This window comes from Polypterus senegalus, chromosome 13, assembly GCF_016835505.1.
Source record: "Polypterus senegalus isolate Bchr_013 chromosome 13, ASM1683550v1, whole genome shotgun sequence".
NCBI lineage: Eukaryota > Metazoa > Chordata > Cladistia > Polypteriformes > Polypteridae > Polypterus > Polypterus senegalus.
The window spans coordinates 140,592,251-140,614,429 of NC_053166.1; the positions used below are offsets into that span (position 1 = coordinate 140,592,251).

At 38.4% G+C, this 22,179-nt stretch overlaps 2 protein-coding genes across 2 annotated transcripts in view; both read left to right on the forward strand.

Moving 5' to 3' along the window:
* Window positions 1–697: 697 nt before the first annotated feature.
* On the forward strand, window positions 698–19,318 carry LOC120543348. Its single transcript, XM_039776382.1, has 40 exons — window positions 698–803; window positions 968–1,086; window positions 1,265–1,426; window positions 1,937–2,139; window positions 3,222–3,325; window positions 3,475–3,587; window positions 3,890–4,066; window positions 4,538–4,746; window positions 4,902–4,999; window positions 5,152–5,270; window positions 5,371–5,547; window positions 5,956–6,164; window positions 6,267–6,367; window positions 6,532–6,650; window positions 6,829–6,990; window positions 7,501–7,703; window positions 8,779–8,882; window positions 9,033–9,145; window positions 9,448–9,624; window positions 10,096–10,304; window positions 10,460–10,557; window positions 10,708–10,826; window positions 10,927–11,103; window positions 11,511–11,719; window positions 11,822–11,922; window positions 12,087–12,205; window positions 12,384–12,545; window positions 13,056–13,258; window positions 14,334–14,437; window positions 14,588–14,700; window positions 15,003–15,179; window positions 15,651–15,859; window positions 16,014–16,111; window positions 16,264–16,382; window positions 16,483–16,659; window positions 17,068–17,276; window positions 17,379–17,479; window positions 17,644–17,762; window positions 17,941–18,102; window positions 19,313–19,318. Exons 1-40 carry the CDS (start codon window positions 704–706, stop codon window positions 19,316–19,318), a joined length of 5,760 nt encoding a protein of 1,919 aa, XP_039632316.1. The 5' UTR covers window positions 698–703.
* Window positions 19,319–20,656: 1,338 nt separating this feature from the next.
* The window catches only part of LOC120542660, a 43,498-nt gene continuing 41,975 nt past the window's right edge, over window positions 20,657–22,179 (forward strand). The window contains exons 1-2 of the mRNA XM_039775259.1: window positions 20,657–20,878; window positions 21,402–21,514. Of these exons, the coding sequence (XP_039631193.1) occupies window positions 20,712–20,878; window positions 21,402–21,514 (280 nt within the window). The 5' untranslated portion in view covers window positions 20,657–20,711. The remainder of the gene's footprint in view (window positions 20,879–21,401; window positions 21,515–22,179) is intronic.

The window sequence follows — 22,179 nt, forward strand, 5'->3', positions numbered from 1 at the left end:
CCACCTGGCATGTGGGGTACGGAACTGCTCCTGACTCTCAGCTTCCGTTGGGCCATCCACTGTATTTTACCAGCCAGGTACAAAGCTATTTTTTAATCCAACTGGTTAAATCCGTTTGTTGTTCCACTCTAGCCTACTGTCCGGGTAGCAAACCATCCTCCCAGCTACATGTTCTCCTCCTACAACATTTAAAAATAGCTCCTACAACATTTAAAAATAGCTTCACGCTTAGTAAATATATTATTGTTCCTAAGTTTGCCAACCATCTCTAAATCTGCATTAAACTGTCTATTTTCTTACTATCACTTATTAAGGTAAGTTTATTTTATCTGTCTGAGAAGATTTTCTCTAAGTAATGAATTTTCCTGTTATAGACTGGGAACATGCAAGAAAAGTAAAAAAAACTACATGAGAAAAACCTACAGAGCAAAATGTCTTATACAATTTTTATCTGTAATCATCATTAGAGTTTTCTTGATTTCTCGGAAACTGTTTTTGATTCATCTTTTACTTTGCTTTATGAAAACCACTGGTTTGAGATTATAATAGACAAGAAAACACAATGGTTACTTTTTAATTAACAATAAACCTTTCAACTACATAACCAAACAATTTTTTTTTCAGGAAAATATGATCGTCTATGAAAATGCAACGATAAAAACGATTTTACTACGTAGAACAATTTTGTTTTATGATCTACAGAATGAAGGCTTTTGACAGCGTCTTTACATCTCTGTCACTGGAACAGTCCAAAGCTGTGTTTAGCTTTGCCGAAGGCTACTTGAAGCGAGTTGTGCAAAATGGTAATTGTGAGCAAAATCAGTAGGTGGTGGCTTTAATCTGTCTTCCTGTTGCATACTGAAGGTCAAAAAAAGTCATCCTTCAATCAGCCAGTGAAATATATACACATATTGGCTCTCGGTTTGCTTAGAGGACTTATTTCTCATTTTCTCACCTTTCCTTATAGGCTTCGCTTGTGCTTTACCAGGGGAGGACAGTCAAATGTGGCTCATGGAGAATTATGGCCAATTTTGCATCTTTGCTCAATACAGCGATTTTGTCCTTTTAAATTACAACTTTAATGGGGTAAGCCTCATAAGCAAATATGTGCACTGCTTAAAATCCAAGGTTTCAAGGTGACAATTAAACCCACACAGTACAAAAGAATGGCTTCGTTCAGTTTTCTTCCCCTCCACACAGATCTGCTTTGTCAGTAAACAAACCCATTCATTACAATTCATCTTTTTTTCTCTTTACCCCACAGTTTGAAGTCATACAGCTGCTAACTGCTGTGCAACTTGCTGACTTAACTGTGATGTCAACAGCCCTGTCCAACACTACAGAAATCCAGCTCATCTTTAGCTACTTAGTAAAAGGAAATGCAGTCTACAACTTTGCTGAATACTTTTCGGAACTAAGCAGTCAGGTAAATTGGACTTTACTTCAATGATGTCCTGAAAGGGATGGCTTCAAGATGTTTTCTGAAAGTGAGCAAATGAAAAAAACAGAAGGAACGCATTTACTAATTGCTGCCATTTTAGATGAACCCATTGAGGTAAAAAGTGCAAATTCTTTCTGACACTAGACGATGGTACATCAAGAAACCTGCATCTAAAACACCAAGATCGGTCAGTTCTTGTTAAAGACATCAAAGCGGTACAGGTTTAACAATACATTGAACACCATGCAGAAAACTACCATTTCTTCATTCCATCCATTCATTTTCAGAGGTGCTTAATTCAATTCATGTTTCAGGGAGTATAGTTTATCCAAAAAAAAGTGACGTAGGGAAATGTTCAGAATTCCATTTCTAAGTACGCAGCAGTGACAGCAACAAAATCAATTAAGAGAAAGAGAGGGAGGTTTGCTATGGATTAAGCAAATATAGAGAGTTGGGTGTATGCTGACAGTCGTTTTGGTCACTTTCCCTTTTCAGAAAGTCACTGTCCACAATTCAGATGTTGGAGCCTTCATGATTGAACAGGTCTATCAAATCGTCGGTCCATATTTCTTCACAATTAGCAGCTCCGAAAGAGCAGAATGGTTGCAAGTGGCTCTTGTGCCAGTACTTCCTTGGATCAACCCCCAAATGGTTGCGTCTGCAATCTCTAACACCAGTTGTGCTGAATACCAGGCAATGTGAGTGATTCTTGTTCTTGTGTTTTTGTCAGAGTCTGACTTCTTTTGCTTATATGTATAACTGCAATATGTTATTTTCAAAAAAATTAAAGCTGATGGAGATAGAAACCCTTGTCCAAAGGCCTTTGGGATGTCTTTGTTTAAGAAAAATGGGAATGTAAAGGAAAAATTTTAATGTGTTTAAATGGGAAGCATAAATAAAAAAAAAAAAAAACTAACAAAAAAACGTAAATGTTACTTGTCTTTCTCCCTATTGCTGGTGCTTTCAAGGTTTCCAGGTTCAAATGAGCAATATGCTTTATTTTTCTTTCATGCCCTGTGTGAGTGTTTGTGTGGTTGAAGAATTTGACTCAAGTACTGGAATTGAACAGTTGGATTCAATTTTGATGAAAAGACTTTCAGAAAATTCAAAGTAGGTCTAACTGTGCCTGCGAATATAAATGAAAGGAGTGTGTGGACCTTTGGTACCGTGTTGCCATCCCAACTGATGCCGAATGTTACAGAGTGACAACGCTGGATACCAATAATAAGATAATTCTATCCCACATAACAATACCTGAAATGTTAAACACACATTTTGAATCCCAGATGTGTGGCTGGCCTGTTAGTGGGCTATCAAGCACCAGCTAAGGCCACAGGTTATACCATTGCTGCACAAGTAGACTTGTGCATTCGCAGCGCTTGGGATTCCTCAACGTAAGAACATCAACACATCTGGGTTTCATTTCTATATAACATTTTGTAAGTCTGAGGTGAAAGTTTCATTGGTGTGGAATTTTTTGAGTGAAAAAGAGTTAAATACCTGTGCTGTTAATAATTAAGTCACATTTGTACTTTCTTTGCAAAAGCACCAGCTGCAAATTACAATGAACTATCTACTTGCTCCCAAGTATTTCATACTTTGTTCTACTGGAGATATCAAATTGTTTTAGGAATGAGCCAAACCATTTCACAGAGAAGGAATTACTTTGTGGATTCATTTTCACTTCCTCTGAAATGTCCTGGTTGCTAGCACACTGTGAAGTGTATGTGAAGAATTGAGCTTCTAGGATTCTATTTAGTTTTCTTCTGTTTTCTGGTAGATTGAGTGGGCTGGGTGGAGCTGCTGCCGACATGAGTCCTGAAACAAAGAAGGAAATAGCACATGTGTTACTAAACTATCTGCAGGAAAAAAGAAGTGCCTCAGGTAGGAAGTACCAAGAGAACATACTTTCCTCACTTTCATCAGTGACTTTCAATTTTTCCTGAAAATATAATTATCCCAGTTTCAATATTTGGCAATAACAGCTATTCTCATTTTCGGAAGGAAAACACTATACTCCTTTCTTTTATTAGAATGTTACACAGAAGGAATCGGTATTGGGGAGTGGATCAACCAGAACTTTGGACCCTTTGCAGAAAGCCTAAATGCCCAGGACATAATCGATTTAAATCCAAACCTACAAAAGGTATGATGTTATGCATTTTCTTTCCTGAAAGCTAAGTATGCAACTGATCCCTGCTTATTAACACAAATTAAAATGCTGTGGTTACATTTACCAGATTTGGAAGCTTGAATATCTTTAGAAAATCAGTAATGACGTATTGTCGGCATGTCGAGGAAACAGTATTTAACGTCTATTTATTCTGTCCTTCACAGTGTCATTTCTTCTGTATGCCCATATTCGTTTCCTTTAAAGTAGGTCTCATGTCTACAAATGCAATGCAACGAAAACAGTTACTTAGTCTTTCCATGTTTTCTTCCCCCTAGTTGAATGATTTAGACACTCTTCCTCCAACAAAAATTGCAGCCTTGATATTTGACTCCAGCGTTGGCGCCCTGGACAGTGTTTGGGTCGCTAGTTACACCTTTGATGTGCTTATGAACTTCATCAGTGAAGAAGAGATTGAAGTATTCTTTGACAGTTTTGTTTCTTTCGCGTCCAAGGTATGATATATCATATACTGAGCACTTTAATGTATTCAGTGTTTCACGATGAGGACGGTCAGATAACTAGACACTTCCTTTGTTGGTGATGGATTGAAGACATGATTTATAATATTCCTCTGTGCTTTGTGGTGTACTGTCCTTTTTTCAAAACTCTGGGATCTCTTCAGAAATGTGTCTGCCTAGAATTTAAAGGCTCAGCAGATTCCTTTTTTTGTCATCATGGAGCAGTCACATCTATAAGTATTACCTGGATGTGAACAATAGCATCGTTTGAACAGTCTGCCTGAAGTAAAATCCAGTCAAAAACAAAAAAAAGAAAAAATCAATCAAACAAACTCTCACCCGATTCAAAAGTAACAGATATCTCTCTTGACAACATCCAGCAAACATCCAGCATTTGCGTTCTGTTTGCACCTGTTTACCTTATGGTGGAGCTGATGTATTTTGTAACATATTTTTTCTCCACAGAACAATGTGACAGTCATCAGAAACACTCAAGTGAGAGAGACCATGCTGAATAAAACATTTGAAGCTCTCCTCCCCTATTGGGTTTATTTCAATTCCTCTGACGTGTATGACTGGTTTACAGTGAGGTTGTCCTTGCTTTTACCCAGTGTCAACTCTGATGTACTTGGATCTATTCCATTAAGCATCACCTGCAACAGTTACAAAGCAGTGTAAGTTTTAGTGACAAGGTGTCTTGTGTGTTGACTCTGAATTCTCTCTCTTTTGTGGCTACATCCACAAGGAGTCCTTGCATGAATTTAGAGCCACTGTCATTGCAAATGAGTTCTATTAGGCCTGTCTCATTGGGAATATCCTTTTCTCATAGAATTCAAGGGCTTACTGACGTCTCTCAATCATTGACAGTGGAACAGCGTGATGACATTTTTAGTTTCAGCAGGAATTACTTACTAACCTCCAGTGAAGGTAAATGTTATGCTCTAGAGCGCAGTCTGTAATATGAAGGTTGCAATTTTCTCCAGTCTGATCAATTCGCAGAGTTTCAAAAGCCTTACTCCGAATGAGTTAGGCAGCTATAAGAAGTGTTGTTTCATCTGTGTCCTCCTTGCTTTCAACAGGTTCTAGTTGTTCAGGCAGCATCACCAGCAGTAGACAGTGTCTAACACAGATTCTGGGCCCCTTCTATACAAGTGCTTCATACCTGGAACTTTCCCAGCTCTGTGGAAATTTGAATGGGGTGAGTCCCTTTGCCAATAAGAAACAGATTGTTGGGAATTTCTTCTTTTCTAACAGTGTACCTTATATCCGCTTCTTTTGCCACTGTCAATTCCCAACAGAAGGAAGTGCTGGAATTGCTTTCCACAGCCCAGGTCGCCCAGTTCACCGTGCACCTTCTCCTGGAAGACGAGGACAGTGAGATGCTCGTCAGTGACATCTCTGAAATTACCATGTCCTCCTTGTTCCAAGAAAACATTGATACATTCTTCTACCAGTTTCAAACTTCTGCATTGCAGGTAGATGTTTACATTTTCTTAATTATGATTACCATAGAAACTTCAAGGCGAGACAAGCCAGTCGATCCTCCTGTGTTGGATGAATTAGTTTCTAATTGGGAACGAGAAATGGCCTCTTTTGCCTCAGTGTCACTCGCCTGACAAGAGCACTGCAGTTTCACTTACCCGGTGACTATTCATTGCGGATGGCTAGATGTCCATACACTTAGTGGAGCAGAAGGCACATTCTTCTTTGTTTTTCACTGATCAAACAGTATTACTTTGACCAGCAGTTACCTCCAAATTGCAACTGCAGTTGTTTCTTATGTGATTCAGGTTCCTGATACTGCTGCTGAACCATTAATATCATCCATTTTAATAGGTATTTTGTGTTTTTTAAAGCATAACTTGTTCTTTTTGTTTCTTCAGCAAAACCTCACAGTCATCAAGAACACAAAAGTGGCAACACTCATGCTATACAGAGCCATCACCATCCTGACTCTTCGTTTCCCAAGCTTTACCCTCTTGGATTGGCAAGTTTGGTTTCAAGTGAAACTGGCCCCACTGCTATCCGGGGTCAATGTCAACATTTTGTCAGCTCTACCGCAGAATATTTCCTGTGAATCTTACCAAGCAATGTAAGAAATATACTTTGATTTATCCTCCTCTGGTTTCTGTTGTTTGGGAAGAAGTCTGTGCATTGCCATCTGATCATGTTTCTTTGTTTTTATGATCTACAGAATGAAGGCTTTTGACAGCGTCTTTACATCTCTGTCACTGGAACAGTCCAAAGCTGTGTTTAGCTTTGCCGAAGGCTACTTGAAGCGAGTTGTGCAAAATGGTAATTGTGAGCAAAATCAGTAGGTGGTGGCTTTAATCTGTCTTCCTGTTGCATACTGAAGGTCAAAAAAAGTCATCCTTCAATCAGCCAGTGAAATATATACACATATTGGCTCTCGGTTTGCTTAGAGGACTTATTTCTCATTTTCTCACCTTTCCTTATAGGCTTCGCTTGTGCTTTACCAGGGGAGGACAGTCAAATGTGGCTCATGGAGAATTATGGCCAATTTTGCATCTTTGCTCAATACAGCGATTTTGTCCTTTTAAATTACAACTTTAATGGGGTAAGCCTCATAAGCAAATATGTGCACTGCTTAAAATCCAAGGTTTCAAGGTGACAATTAAACCCACACAGTACAAAAGAATGGCTTCGTTCAGTTTTCTTCCCCTCCACACAGATCTGCTTTGTCAGTAAACAAACCCATTCATTACAATTCATCTTTTTTTCTCTTTACCCCACAGTTTGAAGTCATACAGCTGCTAACTGCTGTGCAACTTGCTGACTTAACTGTGATGTCAACAGCCCTGTCCAACACTACAGAAATCCAGCTCATCTTTAGCTACTTAGTAAAAGGAAATGCAGTCTACAACTTTGCTGAATACTTTTCGGAACTAAGCAGTCAGGTAAATTGGACTTTACTTCAATGATGTCCTGAAAGGGATGGCTTCAAGATGTTTTCTGAAAGTGAGCAAATGAAAAAAACAGAAGGAACGCATTTACTAATTGCTGCCATTTTAGATGAACCCATTGAGGTAAAAAGTGCAAATTCTTTCTGACACTAGACGATGGTACATCAAGAAACCTGCATCTAAAACACCAAGATCGGTCAGTTCTTGTTAAAGACATCAAAGCGGTACAGGTTTAACAATACATTGAACACCATGCAGAAAACTACCATTTCTTCATTCCATCCATTCATTTTCAGAGGTGCTTAATTCAATTCATGTTTCAGGGAGTATAGTTTATCCAAAAAAAAGTGACGTAGGGAAATGTTCAGAATTCCATTTCTAAGTACGCAGCAGTGACAGCAACAAAATCAATTAAGAGAAAGAGAGGGAGGTTTGCTATGGATTAAGCAAATATAGAGAGTTGGGTGTATGCTGACAGTCGTTTTGGTCACTTTCCCTTTTCAGAAAGTCACTGTCCACAATTCAGATGTTGGAGCCTTCATGATTGAACAGGTCTATCAAATCGTCGGTCCATATTTCTTCACAATTAGCAGCTCCGAAAGAGCAGAATGGTTGCAAGTGGCTCTTGTGCCAGTACTTCCTTGGATCAACCCCCAAATGGTTGCGTCTGCAATCTCTAACACCAGTTGTGCTGAATACCAGGCAATGTGAGTGATTCTTGTTCTTGTGTTTTTGTCAGAGTCTGACTTCTTTTGCTTATATGTATAACTGCAATATGTTATTTTCAAAAAAATTAAAGCTGATGGAGATAGAAACCCTTGTCCAAAGGCCTTTGGGATGTCTTTGTTTAAGAAAAATGGGAATGTAAAGGAAAAATTTTAATGTGTTTAAATGGGAAGCATAAATAAAAAAAAAAAACTAACAAAAACGTAAATGTTACTTGTCTTTCTCCCTATTGCTGGTGCTTTCAAGGTTTCCAGGTTCAAATGAGCAATATGCTTTATTTTTCTTTCATGCCCTGTGTGAGTGTTTGTGTGGTTGAAGAATTTGACTCAAGTACTGGAATTGAACAGTTGGATTCAATTTTGATGAAAAGACTTTCAGAAAATTCAAAGTAGGTCTAACTGTGCCTGCGAATATAAATGAAAGGAGTGTGTGGACCTTTGGTACCGTGTTGCCATCCCAACTGATGCCGAATGTTACAGAGTGACAACGCTGGATACCAATAATAAGATAATTCTATCCCACATAACAATACCTGAAATGTTAAACACACATTTTGAATCCCAGATGTGTGGCTGGCCTGTTAGTGGGCTATCAAGCACCAGCTAAGGCCACAGGTTATACCATTGCTGCACAAGTAGACTTGTGCATTCGCAGCTTGGGATTCCTCAACGTAAGAACATCAACACATCTGGGTTTCATTTCTATATAACATTTTGTAAGTCTGAGGTGAAAGTTTCATTGGTGTGGAATTTTTTGAGTGAAAAAGAGTTAAATACCTGTGCTGTTAATAATTAAGTCACATTTGTACTTTCTTTGCAAAAGCACCAGCTGCAAATTACAATGAACTATCTACTTGCTCCCAAGTATTTCATACTTTGTTCTACTGGAGATATCAAATTGTTTTAGGAATGAGCCAAACCATTTCACAGAGAAGGAATTACTTTGTGGATTCATTTTCACTTCCTCTGAAATGTCCTGGTTGCTAGCACACTGTGAAGTGTATGTGAAGAATTGAGCTTCTAGGATTCTATTTAGTTTTCTTCTGTTTTCTGGTAGATTGAGTGGGCTGGGTGGAGCTGCTGCCGACATGAGTCCTGAAACAAAGAAGGAAATAGCACATGTGTTACTAAACTATCTGCAGGAAAAAAGAAGTGCCTCAGGTAGGAAGTACCAAGAGAACATACTTTCCTCACTTTCATCAGTGACTTTCAATTTTTTCCTGAAAATATAATTATCCCAGTTTCAATATTTGGCAATAACAGCTATTCTCATTTTCGGAAGGAAAACACTATACTCCTTTCTTTTATTAGAATGTTACACAGAAGGAATCGGTATTGGGGAGTGGATCAACCAGAACTTTGGACCCTTTGCAGAAAGCCTAAATGCCCAGGACATAATCGATTTAAATCCAAACCTACAAAAGGTATGATGTTATGCATTTTCTTTCCTGAAAGCTAAGTATGCAACTGATCCCTGCTTATTAACACAAATTAAAATGCTGTGGTTACATTTACCAGATTTGGAAGCTTGAATATCTTTAGAAAATCAGTAATGACGTATTGTCGGCATGTCGAGGAAACAGTATTTAACGTCTATTTATTCTGTCCTTCACAGTGTCATTTCTTCTGTATGCCCATATTCGTTTCCTTTAAAGTAGGTCTCATGTCTACAAATGCAATGCAACGAAAACAGTTACTTAGTCTTTCCATGTTTTCTTCCCCCTAGTTGAATGATTTAGACACTCTTCCTCCAACAAAAATTGCAGCCTTGATATTTGACTCCAGCGTTGGCGCCCTGGACAGTGTTTGGGTCGCTAGTTACACCTTTGATGTGCTTATGAACTTCATCAGTGAAGAAGAGATTGAAGTATTCTTTGACAGTTTTGTTTCTTTCGCGTCCAAGGTATGATATATCATATACTGAGCACTTTAATGTATTCAGTGTTTCACGATGAGGACGGTCAGATAACTAGACACTTCCTTTGTTGGTGATGGATTGAAGACATGATTTATAATATTCCTCTGTGCTTTGTGGTGTACTGTCCTTTTTTCAAAACTCTGGGATCTCTTCAGAAATGTGTCTGCCTAGAATTTAAAGGCTCAGCAGATTCCTTTTTTTGTCATCATGGAGCAGTCACATCTATAAGTATTACCTGGATGTGAACAATAGCATCGTTTGAACAGTCTGCCTGAAGTAAAATCCAGTCAAAAACAAAAAAAAGAAAAAATCAATCAAACAAACTCTCACCCGATTCAAAAGTAACAGATATCTCTCTTGACAACATCCAGCAAACATCCAGCATTTGCGTTCTGTTTGCACCTGTTTACCTTATGGTGGAGCTGATGTATTTTGTAACATATTTTTTCTCCACAGAACAATGTGACAGTCATCAGAAACACTCAAGTGAGAGAGACCATGCTGAATAAAACATTTGAAGCTCTCCTCCCCTATTGGGTTTATTTCAATTCCTCTGACGTGTATGACTGGTTTACAGTGAGGTTGTCCTTGCTTTTACCCAGTGTCAACTCTGATGTACTTGGATCTATTCCATTAAGCATCACCTGCAACAGTTACAAAGCAGTGTAAGTTTTAGTGACAAGGTGTCTTGTGTGTTGACTCTGAATTCTCTCTCTTTTGTGGCTACATCCACAAGGAGTCCTTGCATGAATTTAGAGCCACTGTCATTGCAAATGAGTTCTATTAGGCCTGTCTCATTGGGAATATCCTTTTCTCATAGAATTCAAGGGCTTACTGACGTCTCTCAATCATTGACAGTGGAACAGCGTGATGACATTTTTAGTTTCAGCAGGAATTACTTACTAACCTCCAGTGAAGGTAAATGTTATGCTCTAGAGCGCAGTCTGTAATATGAAGGTTGCAATTTTCTCCAGTCTGATCAATTCAGAGTTTCAAAAGCCTTACTCCGAATGAGTTAGGCAGCTATAAGAAGTGTTGTTTCATCTGTGTCCTCCTTGCTTTCAACAGGTTCTAGTTGTTCAGGCAGCATCACCAGCAGTAGACAGTGTCTAACACAGATTCTGGGCCCCTTCTATACAAGTGCTTCATACCTGGAACTTTCCCAGCTCTGTGGAAATTTGAATGGGGTGAGTCCCTTTGCCAATAAGAAACAGATTGTTGGGAATTTCTTCTTTTCTAACAGTGTACCTTATATCCGCTTCTTTTGCCACTGTCAATTCCCAACAGAAGGAAGTGCTGGAATTGCTTTCCACAGCCCAGGTCGCCCAGTTCACCGTGCACCTTCTCCTGGAAGACGAGGACAGTGAGATGCTCGTCAGTGACATCTCTGAAATTACCATGTCCTCCTTGTTCCAAGAAAACATTGATACATTCTTCTACCAGTTTCAAACTTCTGCATTGCAGGTAGATGTTTACATTTTCTTAATTATGATTACCATAGAAACTTCAAGGCGAGACAAGCCAGTCGATCCTCCTGTGTTGGATGAATTAGTTTCTAATTGGGAACGAGAAATGGCCTCTTTTGCCTCAGTGTCACTCGCCTGACAAGAGCACTGCAGTTTCACTTACCCGGTGACTATTCATTGCGGATGGCTAGATGTCCATACACTTAGTGGAGCAGAAGGCACATTCTTCTTTGTTTTCACTGATCAAACAGTATTACTTTGACCAGCAGTTACCTCCAAATTGCAACTGCAGTTGTTTCTTATGTGATTCAGGTTCCTGATACTGCTGCTGAACCATTAATATCATCCATTTTAATAGGTATTTTGTGTTTTTTAAAGCATAACTTGTTCTTTTTGTTTCTTCAGCAAAACCTCACAGTCATCAAGAACACAAAAGTGGCAACACTCATGCTATACAGAGCCATCACCATCCTGACTCTTCGTTTCCCAAGCTTTACCCTCTTGGATTGGCAAGTTTGGTTTCAAGTGAAACTGGCCCCACTGCTATCCGGGGTCAATGTCAACATTTTGTCAGCTCTACCGCAGAATATTTCCTGTGAATCTTACCAAGCAATGTAAGAAATATACTTTGATTTATCCTCCTCTGGTTTCTGTTGTTTGGGAAGAAGTCTGTGCATTGCCATCTGATCATGTTTCTTTGTTTTTATGATCTACAGAATGAAGGCTTTTGACAGCGTCTTTACATCTCTGTCACTGGAACAGTCCAAAGCTGTGTTTAGCTTTGCCGAAGGCTACTTGAAGCGAGTTGTGCAAAATGGTAATTGTGAGCAAAATCAGTAGGTGGTGGCTTTAATCTGTCTTCCTGTTGCATACTGAAGGTCAAAAAAAGTCATCCTTCAATCAGCCAGTGAAATATATACACATATTGGCTCTCGGTTTGCTTAGAGGACTTATTTCTCATTTTCTCACCTTTCCTTATAGGCTTCGCTTGTGCTTTACCAGGGGAGGACAGTCAAATGTGGCTCATGGAGAATTATGGCCAATTTTGCATCTTTGCTCAATACAGCGATTTTGTCCTTTTAAATTACAACTTTAATGGGGTAAGCCTCATAAGCAAATATGTGCACTGCTTAAAATCCAAGGTTTCAAGGTGACAATTAAACCCACACAGTACAAAAGAATGGCTTCGTTCAGTTTTCTTCCCCTCCACACAGATCTGCTTTGTCAGTAAACAAACCCATTCATTACAATTCATCTTTTTTTCTCTTTACCCCACAGTTTGAAGTCATACAGCTGCTAACTGCTGTGCAACTTGCTGACTTAACTGTGATGTCAACAGCCCTGTCCAACACTACAGAAATCCAGCTCATCTTTAGCTACTTAGTAAAAGGAAATGCAGTCTACAACTTTGCTGAATACTTTTCGGAACTAAGCAGTCAGGTAAATTGGACTTTACTTCAATGATGTCCTGAAAGGGATGGCTTCAAGATGTTTTCTGAAAGTGAGCAAATGAAAAAAACAGAAGGAACGCATTTACTAATTGCTGCCATTTTAGATGAACCCATTGAGGTAAAAAGTGCAAATTCTTTCTGACACTAGACGATGGTACATCAAGAAACCTGCATCTAAAACACCAAGATCGGTCAGTTCTTGTTAAAGACATCAAAGCGGTACAGGTTTAACAATACATTGAACACCATGCAGAAAACTACCATTTCTTCATTCCATCCATTCATTTTCAGAGGTGCTTAATTCAATTCATGTTTCAGGGAGTATAGTTTATCCAAAAAAAAGTGACGTAGGGAAATGTTCAGAATTCCATTTCTAAGTACGCAGCAGTGACAGCAACAAAATCAATTAAGAGAAAGAGAGGGAGGTTTGCTATGGATTAAGCAAATATAGAGAGTTGGGTGTATGCTGACAGTCGTTTTGGTCACTTTCCCTTTTCAGAAAGTCACTGTCCACAATTCAGATGTTGGAGCCTTCATGATTGAACAGGTCTATCAAATCGTCGGTCCATATTTCTTCACAATTAGCAGCTCCGAAAGAGCAGAATGGTTGCAAGTGGCTCTTGTGCCAGTACTTCCTTGGATCAACCCCCAAATGGTTGCGTCTGCAATCTCTAACACCAGTTGTGCTGAATACCAGGCAATGTGAGTGATTCTTGTTCTTGTGTTTTTGTCAGAGTCTGACTTCTTTTGCTTATATGTATAACTGCAATATGTTATTTTCAAAAAAATTAAAGCTGATGGAGATAGAAACCCTTGTCCAAAGGCCTTTGGGATGTCTTTGTTTAAGAAAAATGGGAATGTAAAGGAAAAATTTTAATGTGTTTAAATGGGAAGCATAAATAAAAAAAAAAAACTAACAAAAACGTAAATGTTACTTGTCTTTCTCCCTATTGCTGGTGCTTTCAAGGTTTCCAGGTTCAAATGAGCAATATGCTTTATTTTTCTTTCATGCCCTGTGTGAGTGTTTGTGTGGTTGAAGAATTTGACTCAAGTACTGGAATTGAACAGTTGGATTCAATTTTGATGAAAAGACTTTCAGAAAATTCAAAGTAGGTCTAACTGTGCCTGCGAATATAAATGAAAGGAGTGTGTGGACCTTTGGTACCGTGTTGCCATCCCAACTGATGCCGAATGTTACAGAGTGACAACGCTGGATACCAATAATAAGATAATTCTATCCCACATAACAATACCTGAAATGTTAAACACACATTTTGAATCCCAGATGTGTGGCTGGCCTGTTAGTGGGCTATCAAGCACCAGCTAAGGCCACAGGTTATACCATTGCTGCACAAGTAGACTTGTGCATTCGCAGCTTGGGATTCCTCAACGTAAGAACATCAACACATCTGGGTTTCATTTCTATATAACATTTTGTAAGTCTGAGGTGAAAGTTTCATTGGTGTGGAATTTTTTGAGTGAAAAAGAGTTAAATACCTGTGCTGTTAATAATTAAGTCACATTTGTACTTTCTTTGCAAAAGCACCAGCTGCAAATTACAATGAACTATCTACTTGCTCCCAAGTATTTCATACTTTGTTCTACTGGAGATATCAAATTGTTTTAGGAATGAGCCAAACCATTTCACAGAGAAGGAATTACTTTGTGGATTCATTTTCACTTCCTCTGAAATGTCCTGGTTGCTAGCACACTGTGAAGTGTATGTGAAGAATTGAGCTTCTAGGATTCTATTTAGTTTTCTTCTGTTTTCTGGTAGATTGAGTGGGCTGGGTGGAGCTGCTGCCGACATGAGTCCTGAAACAAAGAAGGAAATAGCACATGTGTTACTAAACTATCTGCAGGAAAAAAGAAGTGCCTCAGGTAGGAAGTACCAAGAGAACATACTTTCCTCACTTTCATCAGTGACTTTCAATTTTTTCCTGAAAATATAATTATCCCAGTTTCAATATTTGGCAATAACAGCTATTCTCATTTTCGGAAGGAAAACACTATACTCCTTTCTTTTATTAGAATGTTACACAGAAGGAATCGGTATTGGGGAGTGGATCAACCAGAACTTTGGACCCTTTGCAGAAAGCCTAAATGCCCAGGACATAATCGATTTAAATCCAAACCTACAAAAGGTATGATGTTATGCATTTTCTTTCCTGAAAGCTAAGTATGCAACTGATCCCTGCTTATTAACACAAATTAAAATGCTGTGGTTACATTTACCAGATTTGGAAGCTTGAATATCTTTAGAAAATCAGTAATGACGTATTGTCGGCATGTCGAGGAAACAGTATTTAACGTCTATTTATTCTGTCCTTCACAGTGTCATTTCTTCTGTATGCCCATATTCGTTTCCTTTAAAGTAGGTCTCATGTCTACAAATGCAATGCAACGAAAACAGTTACTTAGTCTTTCCATGTTTTCTTCCCCCTAGTTGAATGATTTAGACACTCTTCCTCCAACAAAAATTGCAGCCTTGATATTTGACTCCAGCGTTGGCGCCCTGGACAGTGTTTGGGTCGCTAGTTACACCTTTGATGTGCTTATGAACTTCATCAGTGAAGAAGAGATTGAAGTATTCTTTGACAGTTTTGTTTCTTTCGCGTCCAAGGTATGATATATCATATACTGAGCACTTTAATGTATTCAGTGTTTCACGATGAGGACGGTCAGATAACTAGACACTTCCTTTGTTGGTGATGGATTGAAGACATGATTTATAATATTCCTCTGTGCTTTGTGGTGTACTGTCCTTTTTTCAAAACTCTGGGATCTCTTCAGAAATGTGTCTGCCTAGAATTTAAAGGCTCAGCAGATTCCTTTTTTTGTCATCATGGAGCAGTCACATCTATAAGTATTACCTGGATGTGAACAATAGCATCGTTTGAACAGTCTGCCTGAAGTAAAATCCAGTCAAAAACAAAAAAAAGAAAAAATCAATCAAACAAACTCTCACCCGATTCAAAAGTAACAGATATCTCTCTTGACAACATCCAGCAAACATCCAGCATTTGCGTTCTGTTTGCACCTGTTTACCTTATGGTGGAGCTGATGTATTTTGTAACATATTTTTTCTCCACAGAACAATGTGACAGTCATCAGAAACACTCAAGTGAGAGAGACCATGCTGAATAAAACATTTGAAGCTCTCCTCCCCTATTGGGTTTATTTCAATTCCTCTGACGTGTATGACTGGTTTACAGTGAGGTTGTCCTTGCTTTTACCCAGTGTCAACTCTGATGTACTTGGATCTATTCCATTAAGCATCACCTGCAACAGTTACAAAGCAGTGTAAGTTTTAGTGACAAGGTGTCTTGTGTGTTGACTCTGAATTCTCTCTCTTTGTGGCTACATCCACAAGGAGTCCTTGCATGAATTTAGAGCCACTGTCATTGCAAATGAGTTCTATTAGGCCTGTCTCATTGGGAATATCCTTTTCTCATAGAATTCAAGGGCTTACTGACGTCTCTCAATCATTGACAGTGGAACAGCGTGATGACATTTTTAGTTTCAGCAGGAATTACTTACTAACCTCCAGTGAAGGTAAATGTTATGCTCTAGAGCGCAGTCTGTAATATGAAGGTTGCAATTTTCTCCAGTCTGATCAATTCGCAGAGTTTCAAAAGCCTTACTCCGAATGAGTTAGGCAGCTATAAGAAGTGTTGTTTCATCTGTGTCCTCCTTGCTTTCAACAGGTTCTAGTTGTTCAGGCAGCATCACCAGCAGTAGACAGTGTCTAACACAGATTCTGGGCCCCTTCTATACAAGTGCTTCATACCTGGAACTTTCCCAGCTCTGTGGAAATTTGAATGGGGTGAGTCCCTTTGCCAATAAGAAACAGATTGTTGGGAATTTCTTCTTTTCTAACAGTGTACCTTATATCCGCTTCTTTTGCCACTGTCAATTCCCAACAGAAGGAAGTGCTGGAATTGCTTTCCACAGCCCAGGTCGCCCAGTTCACCGTGCACCTTCTCCTGGAAGACGAGGACAGTGAGATGCTCGTCAGTGACATCTCTGAAATTACCATGTCCTCCTTGTTCCAAGAAAACATTGATACATTCTTCTACCAGTTTCAAACTTCTGCATTGCAGGTAGATGTTTACATTTTCTTAATTATGATTACCATAGAAACTTCAAGGCGAGACAAGCCAGTCGATCCTCCTGTGTTGGATGAATTAGTTTCTAATTGGGAACGAGAAATGGCCTCTTTTGCCTCAGTGTCACTCGCCTGACAAGAGCACTGCAGTTTCACTTACCCGGTGACTATTCATTGCGGATGGCTAGATGTCCATACACTTAGTGGAGCAGAAGGCACATTCTTCTTTGTTTTTCACTGATCAAACAGTATTACTTTGACCAGCAGTTACCTCCAAATTGCAACTGCAGTTGTTTCTTATGTGATTCAGGTTCCTGATACTGCTGCTGAACCATTAATATCATCCATTTTAATAGGTATTTTGTGTTTTTTAAAGCATAACTTGTTCTTTTTGTTTCTTCAGCAAAACCTCACAGTCATCAAGAACACAAAAGTGGCAACACTCATGCTATACAGAGCCATCACCATCCTGACTCTTCGTTTCCCAAGCTTTACCCTCTTGGATTGGCAAGTTTGGTTTCAAGTGAAACTGGCCCCACTGCTATCCGGGGTCAATGTCAACATTTTGTCAGCTCTACCGCAGAATATTTCCTGTGAATCTTACCAAGCAATGTAAGAAATATACTTTGATTTATCCTCCTCTGGTTTCTGTTGTTTGGGAAGAAGTCTGTGCATTGCCATCTGATCATGTTTCTTTGTTTTTATGATCTACAGAATGAAGGCTTTTGACAGCGTCTTTACATCTCTGTCACTGGAACAGTCCAAAGCTGTGTTTAGCTTTGCCGAAGGCTACTTGAAGCGAGTTGTGCAAAATGGTAATTGTGAGCAAAATCAGTAGGTGGTGGCTTTAATCTGTCTTCCTGTTGCATACTGAAGGTCAAAAAAAGTCATCCTTCAATCAGCCAGTGAAATATATACACATATTGGCTCTCGGTTTGCTTAGAGGACTTATTTCTCATTTTCTCACCTTTCCTTATAGGCTTCGCTTGTGCTTTACCAGGGGAGGACAGTCAAATGTGGCTCATGGAGAATTATGGCCAATTTTGCATCTTTGCTCAATACAGCGATTTTGTCCTTTTAAATTACAACTTTAATGGGGTAAGCCTCATAAGCAAATATGTGCACTGCTTAAAATCCAAGGTTTCAAGGTGACAATTAAACCCACACAGTACAAAAGAATGGCTTCGTTCAGTTTTCTTCCCCTCCACACAGATCTGCTTTGTCAGTAAACAAACCCATTCATTACAATTCATCTTTTTTTCTCTTTACCCCACAGTTTGAAGTCATACAGCTGCTAACTGCTGTGCAACTTGCTGACTTAACTGTGATGTCAACAGCCCTGTCCAACACTACAGAAATCCAGCTCATCTTTAGCTACTTAGTAAAAGGAAATGCAGTCTACAACTTTGCTGAATACTTTTCGGAACTAAGCAGTCAGGTATTAAGTTCCCAGCAACTCAGGTTTTCCATCACTTTCAAATTATATATTTGGCTTAAAGAAACCTACCCAGGTTTCCACAGCTCTCACCCATTTCTATTCCTTAGAAAATACTGATCAGTTTTGAAGACTCATATAGCATCTCAACAATATATAAAATGATCTCAAAAAAGGGATTGGTGGGAAAAGGGTGTTTCAATTAATATCTCAGAAAAAGGATTTAGGTCAGACAGTCATAGATTACTCTCTAGTTCTATTTGCACATAGCATTAAAATAATTCACCTTAAAATCTTTCATTGGTCACATCTGTCTTGTTTAAAATTATCCAAAATGTATTCAGCTTGAGGTCCAGCCTGTGAGTGTTGCAGTCTAGCTCTAGCATCACTGGGCCAAATGTTTTGCGAGTGCACCAAATTAGCTTTATTTTGGACAAAAATCTTTTAATGTCTCTCAATCACTCTTAGTTGCACTATCACTCCTAACCCATTAACTGCTCTGTTTTTGCTCTGACTATTATGTAATTTGTTGTAGAAGTTCAACTTGATTGTATACAATGTTATTTTCTTCAAATAAAATAAATAATTAAAAAATGAATTTATTAAAATGTGGTTCTAACAGAAATATTTCATACTGTTTATTAAAATCTGCTCTCCCTAATGACTAATATTTATGTAATAAACATGGGGTATAAGTGGGGGTAATCATCCACACAATAACCAAGTAAATCTTATTTCTAATGGAAATTTGACAACCAAAAGCCAAGTAACTTTGTAAACAGATAACAACAACAACATTTATTTATATAGCACATTTTCATACAAAAAAATGTAGCTCAAAGTGCTTTACAAAATGAATAATAGAAAAATAAATGACAAAATAAGAAAATAAAATAGGTCAACATTAATTAACATAGAATAAGAGTAAGGTCCGATGGCCAGGATGGACAGAAAAAAAACCAAAAACTCCAGACGGCTATAGAAAAAAAAAATAAAATCTGCAGGGATTCCAGACCATGAGACCACCCAGTCCCCACTGGGCATTCTACCTAACATAAATGAAACAGTCCTCTTTGTATTTAGGGTTCTCACGGAAGGACTTGATGATGATGGTTACGTAGACTTCTGGCTTTTAGTCCACTACTAGGACTAAGTCCAGATACTAGGTCAGATCTGTACTGTAAAATAGTTACATATAATGTGTTTATTTTAGACATAAGGGTAAATATACTGTAAACTTAGTTTTCTTGAGGATTTTATATAAAGGCAAGGAGCCTTTGGGCAAACATCCATCCATTATCCAACCCGCTGAATCCGAACACAGGGTCACGAGGGTCTGCTGGAGCCAATCCCAGGGCACAAGGCAGGAACCAATCCCGGGAAGGGTGCCAACCCACCGCAGGACACACACACGCACACACACTAGGGACAATTTAGAACTGCCAATCCACCTAACCTCCATGTCTTTGGACTGTGGGAGGAAACCGGAGTGCCTGGAGGAAACCCACGCAGACACGGGGAGAACATGCAAGCTCCACACAGGGAGGACCTGGGAAGTGAACCCGGGTCTCCTAACTGCGTGGCAGCACCGCTACCACTGCGCCACCGAGCTGCCCACAGGCAAACATATAATGGTTAATAAAGGATGAAACTTGCAAAGAAGTTATTGAATATTTAAGAATAACATTTCAAAAACATAACTTCAATAGAAGGAGTAGGTGTTGTAACAAGAAATTCACCACCTCACACGATGGTGAGATACATTTGCATGTTTGACTCTGTATGGATTTGTTCTGTCAGCAGTCAATTAATATTCAAAATATCCAGCTAGTGATGTAATGAATGAAAATGAAATTAAATGAATGCCAAACAAATGAAGATAAAATAGCTATTAGGTCTGTGATTGGCTGCCGCCCTGCCCGGAGTTTGTTTCCTGCCTTGCGCCCTGTGTTGGCTGGGATTGGCTCCAGCAGACTCCTGTGACCCTGTGGTTGGCATATAGAGGATTGGGTAATGGATGGACGGATGGATGGATAGCTATAAGGTAAAATGTCCCTAAAAATTAAATATACAGGAACAATGTTATGAGGTGAAATAATTACACAGCAAAGTACAAAGAAAGTTATTAGTATAATAGTTAAATTACATCTACCAATGTTTGTGTTATCCTAACTCAATTTACTCAGTACAAGAGTGCTGAGGAAGTAAAATGTTTAATGTTAACAAAAACTTCATTCTCCAGCTAAGGTATTGTTAATCAAAGCTGATAAGGCAACATAAACAGATTGCATACTGGGATATTGATGTCTGATTTTTTTTTTGCCTGTCATATTTATGAATTAAATATCTGCAAAACCTGATCCAAGTAATATGCCTTTAGTCACAACTACCAATTTCTGAACAACTTTATTGATCATTAAGGATAATATGCTATTAGTTTAAAACAACTTCATGATTTAGATTGTTGTTTTGGATTTGATTTGACAGTTATTTAACTACATAGTGTAGTGAAATTTAATTTAGCAAAGAAGTCTGATATAGACCTCAATGTTTCTGCTTTGCTTTTTTTTTTTTAGAATATCAGTATCACCAACTCTGCTGTGAGAGATGTAATGATGTATAGGACATTCGACATCATCAGCCTACATTTTCCAGACTTTGGCCACTCTGAATGGGATCAGTGGTTTCAAGTTTATCTTATTCCAGTTCTTTCTAGCATGAATGCAACAATGCTTACTATTGCGACCACAGGGATTAGCTGCACAGACTATCAAGCAATGTAAGCAAATTGTATTCCTGGAATATATATTAATTGAAAACCAGTATTATAAGTAGCTAGAATTAATAATTCACTTTAATAAATCACTAATCTAATACAGTAATTTGAATGCATAAAAAATAATTTCACATTTTATTTTATATGTGCTGAATGTTTTTGTTATAAATAGTGTGGTTAGCACTTCTGCCACACAGCTTCAGAGTCCTGAGTTCAAATTCACTGTCTCTGTCTATTTTGCATTTTCTCACCATGTTCCTGTGATTTCTCTGTGCAGTGTATTTACTCCCACATTTCCAAGATATACTGATTAGTTTGACTGGTAACTCAGACTAAGCTGATGAGTAAATGTGGAAGAGTATGTACTGGGAAAAATTAGCATGCCATTCCAAACTTGTTCCTGCCATGCATCTGCCGACATTGGTTCTGGCCCTTTGTAATCCTGTATTGAAATAAGCAGGTTTAGAAATGTAATTAATGAATGATGTTGTAAATTAATTGATAGCTAATCCACATTTTTTTGCAGTATTCAGGGGCTTAACAGAGTATATAACCAAATGTCCACCACTGAACAAGATGAACTGACCCAGGTATTGGTCGAGTATTTAAAAGGAACAGCAGCTGAAGAAAATGGCTCAGGTATAACAAAGCAAATAAGCTAAATTTACTGGAAAAAAAATTGTTCTTATAAATTATACTTGTATAAGTCATATTGTTTATTAAAGTTAATGTCTATTCATAAAATCTTTATATTGCTTTGGAAAGGTATTCCTTAAATGTCAGATAATAATAATAATAATAATATAGCCAGTTTATTATTATTATTATTGTTTTATTCAGTTTGGTTTTTTTTTTTTTTTTTTTTTTTTTTTACAAAGGACAGGCAAAATTGAAAAGATGAAGAGATGACATTTATGTAGAACAGAATTTAAATGTGCATCCTCTTCAATTGTCCAGCCACATCTTAGTTATGAAGTCTGGATTTGATCAGAAAGCATTGTGTGTACAGGCCTTATCTTAGGGGTGTGTTATAGAGTCTCTTTTACAAATGGTAGATTCAATGTCCATTTTTTTAATAATATACAAAGGCAACTTTAGAGGGGTAAATAGCGTATAGTCATGGTGGATTTTAATTGATCAAATAGAGGATTAGATGAGCAGGAGTTATTACACATAACATGGGACAAGGAGCCTGTCTGGATTTAGCATTTTGTAGGATAAAATTAAAGGGGTTGTAGTGATTGAACTATTAGGGTATAGTGACCATAATAGAGCGGCACGGTGGCGCAGTGGGTAGCGCTGCT

Excerpts from the sequence above, each read along its gene's own strand:
- LOC120543348 (XM_039776382.1), top strand. The coding sequence starts at position 704 with ATGAAGGCTTTTGACAGCGTCTTTACATCTCTGTCACTGGAACAGTCC. Across the intron at positions 16,383-16,482 it reads TCTGTGGAAATTTGAATGGG|AAGGAAGTGCTGGAATTGCT; the intron begins GTGAGTCCCTTT and ends AATTCCCAACAG. Across the intron at positions 17,763-17,940 it reads TAAATTACAACTTTAATGGG|TTTGAAGTCATACAGCTGCT; the intron begins GTAAGCCTCATA and ends TTTACCCCACAG.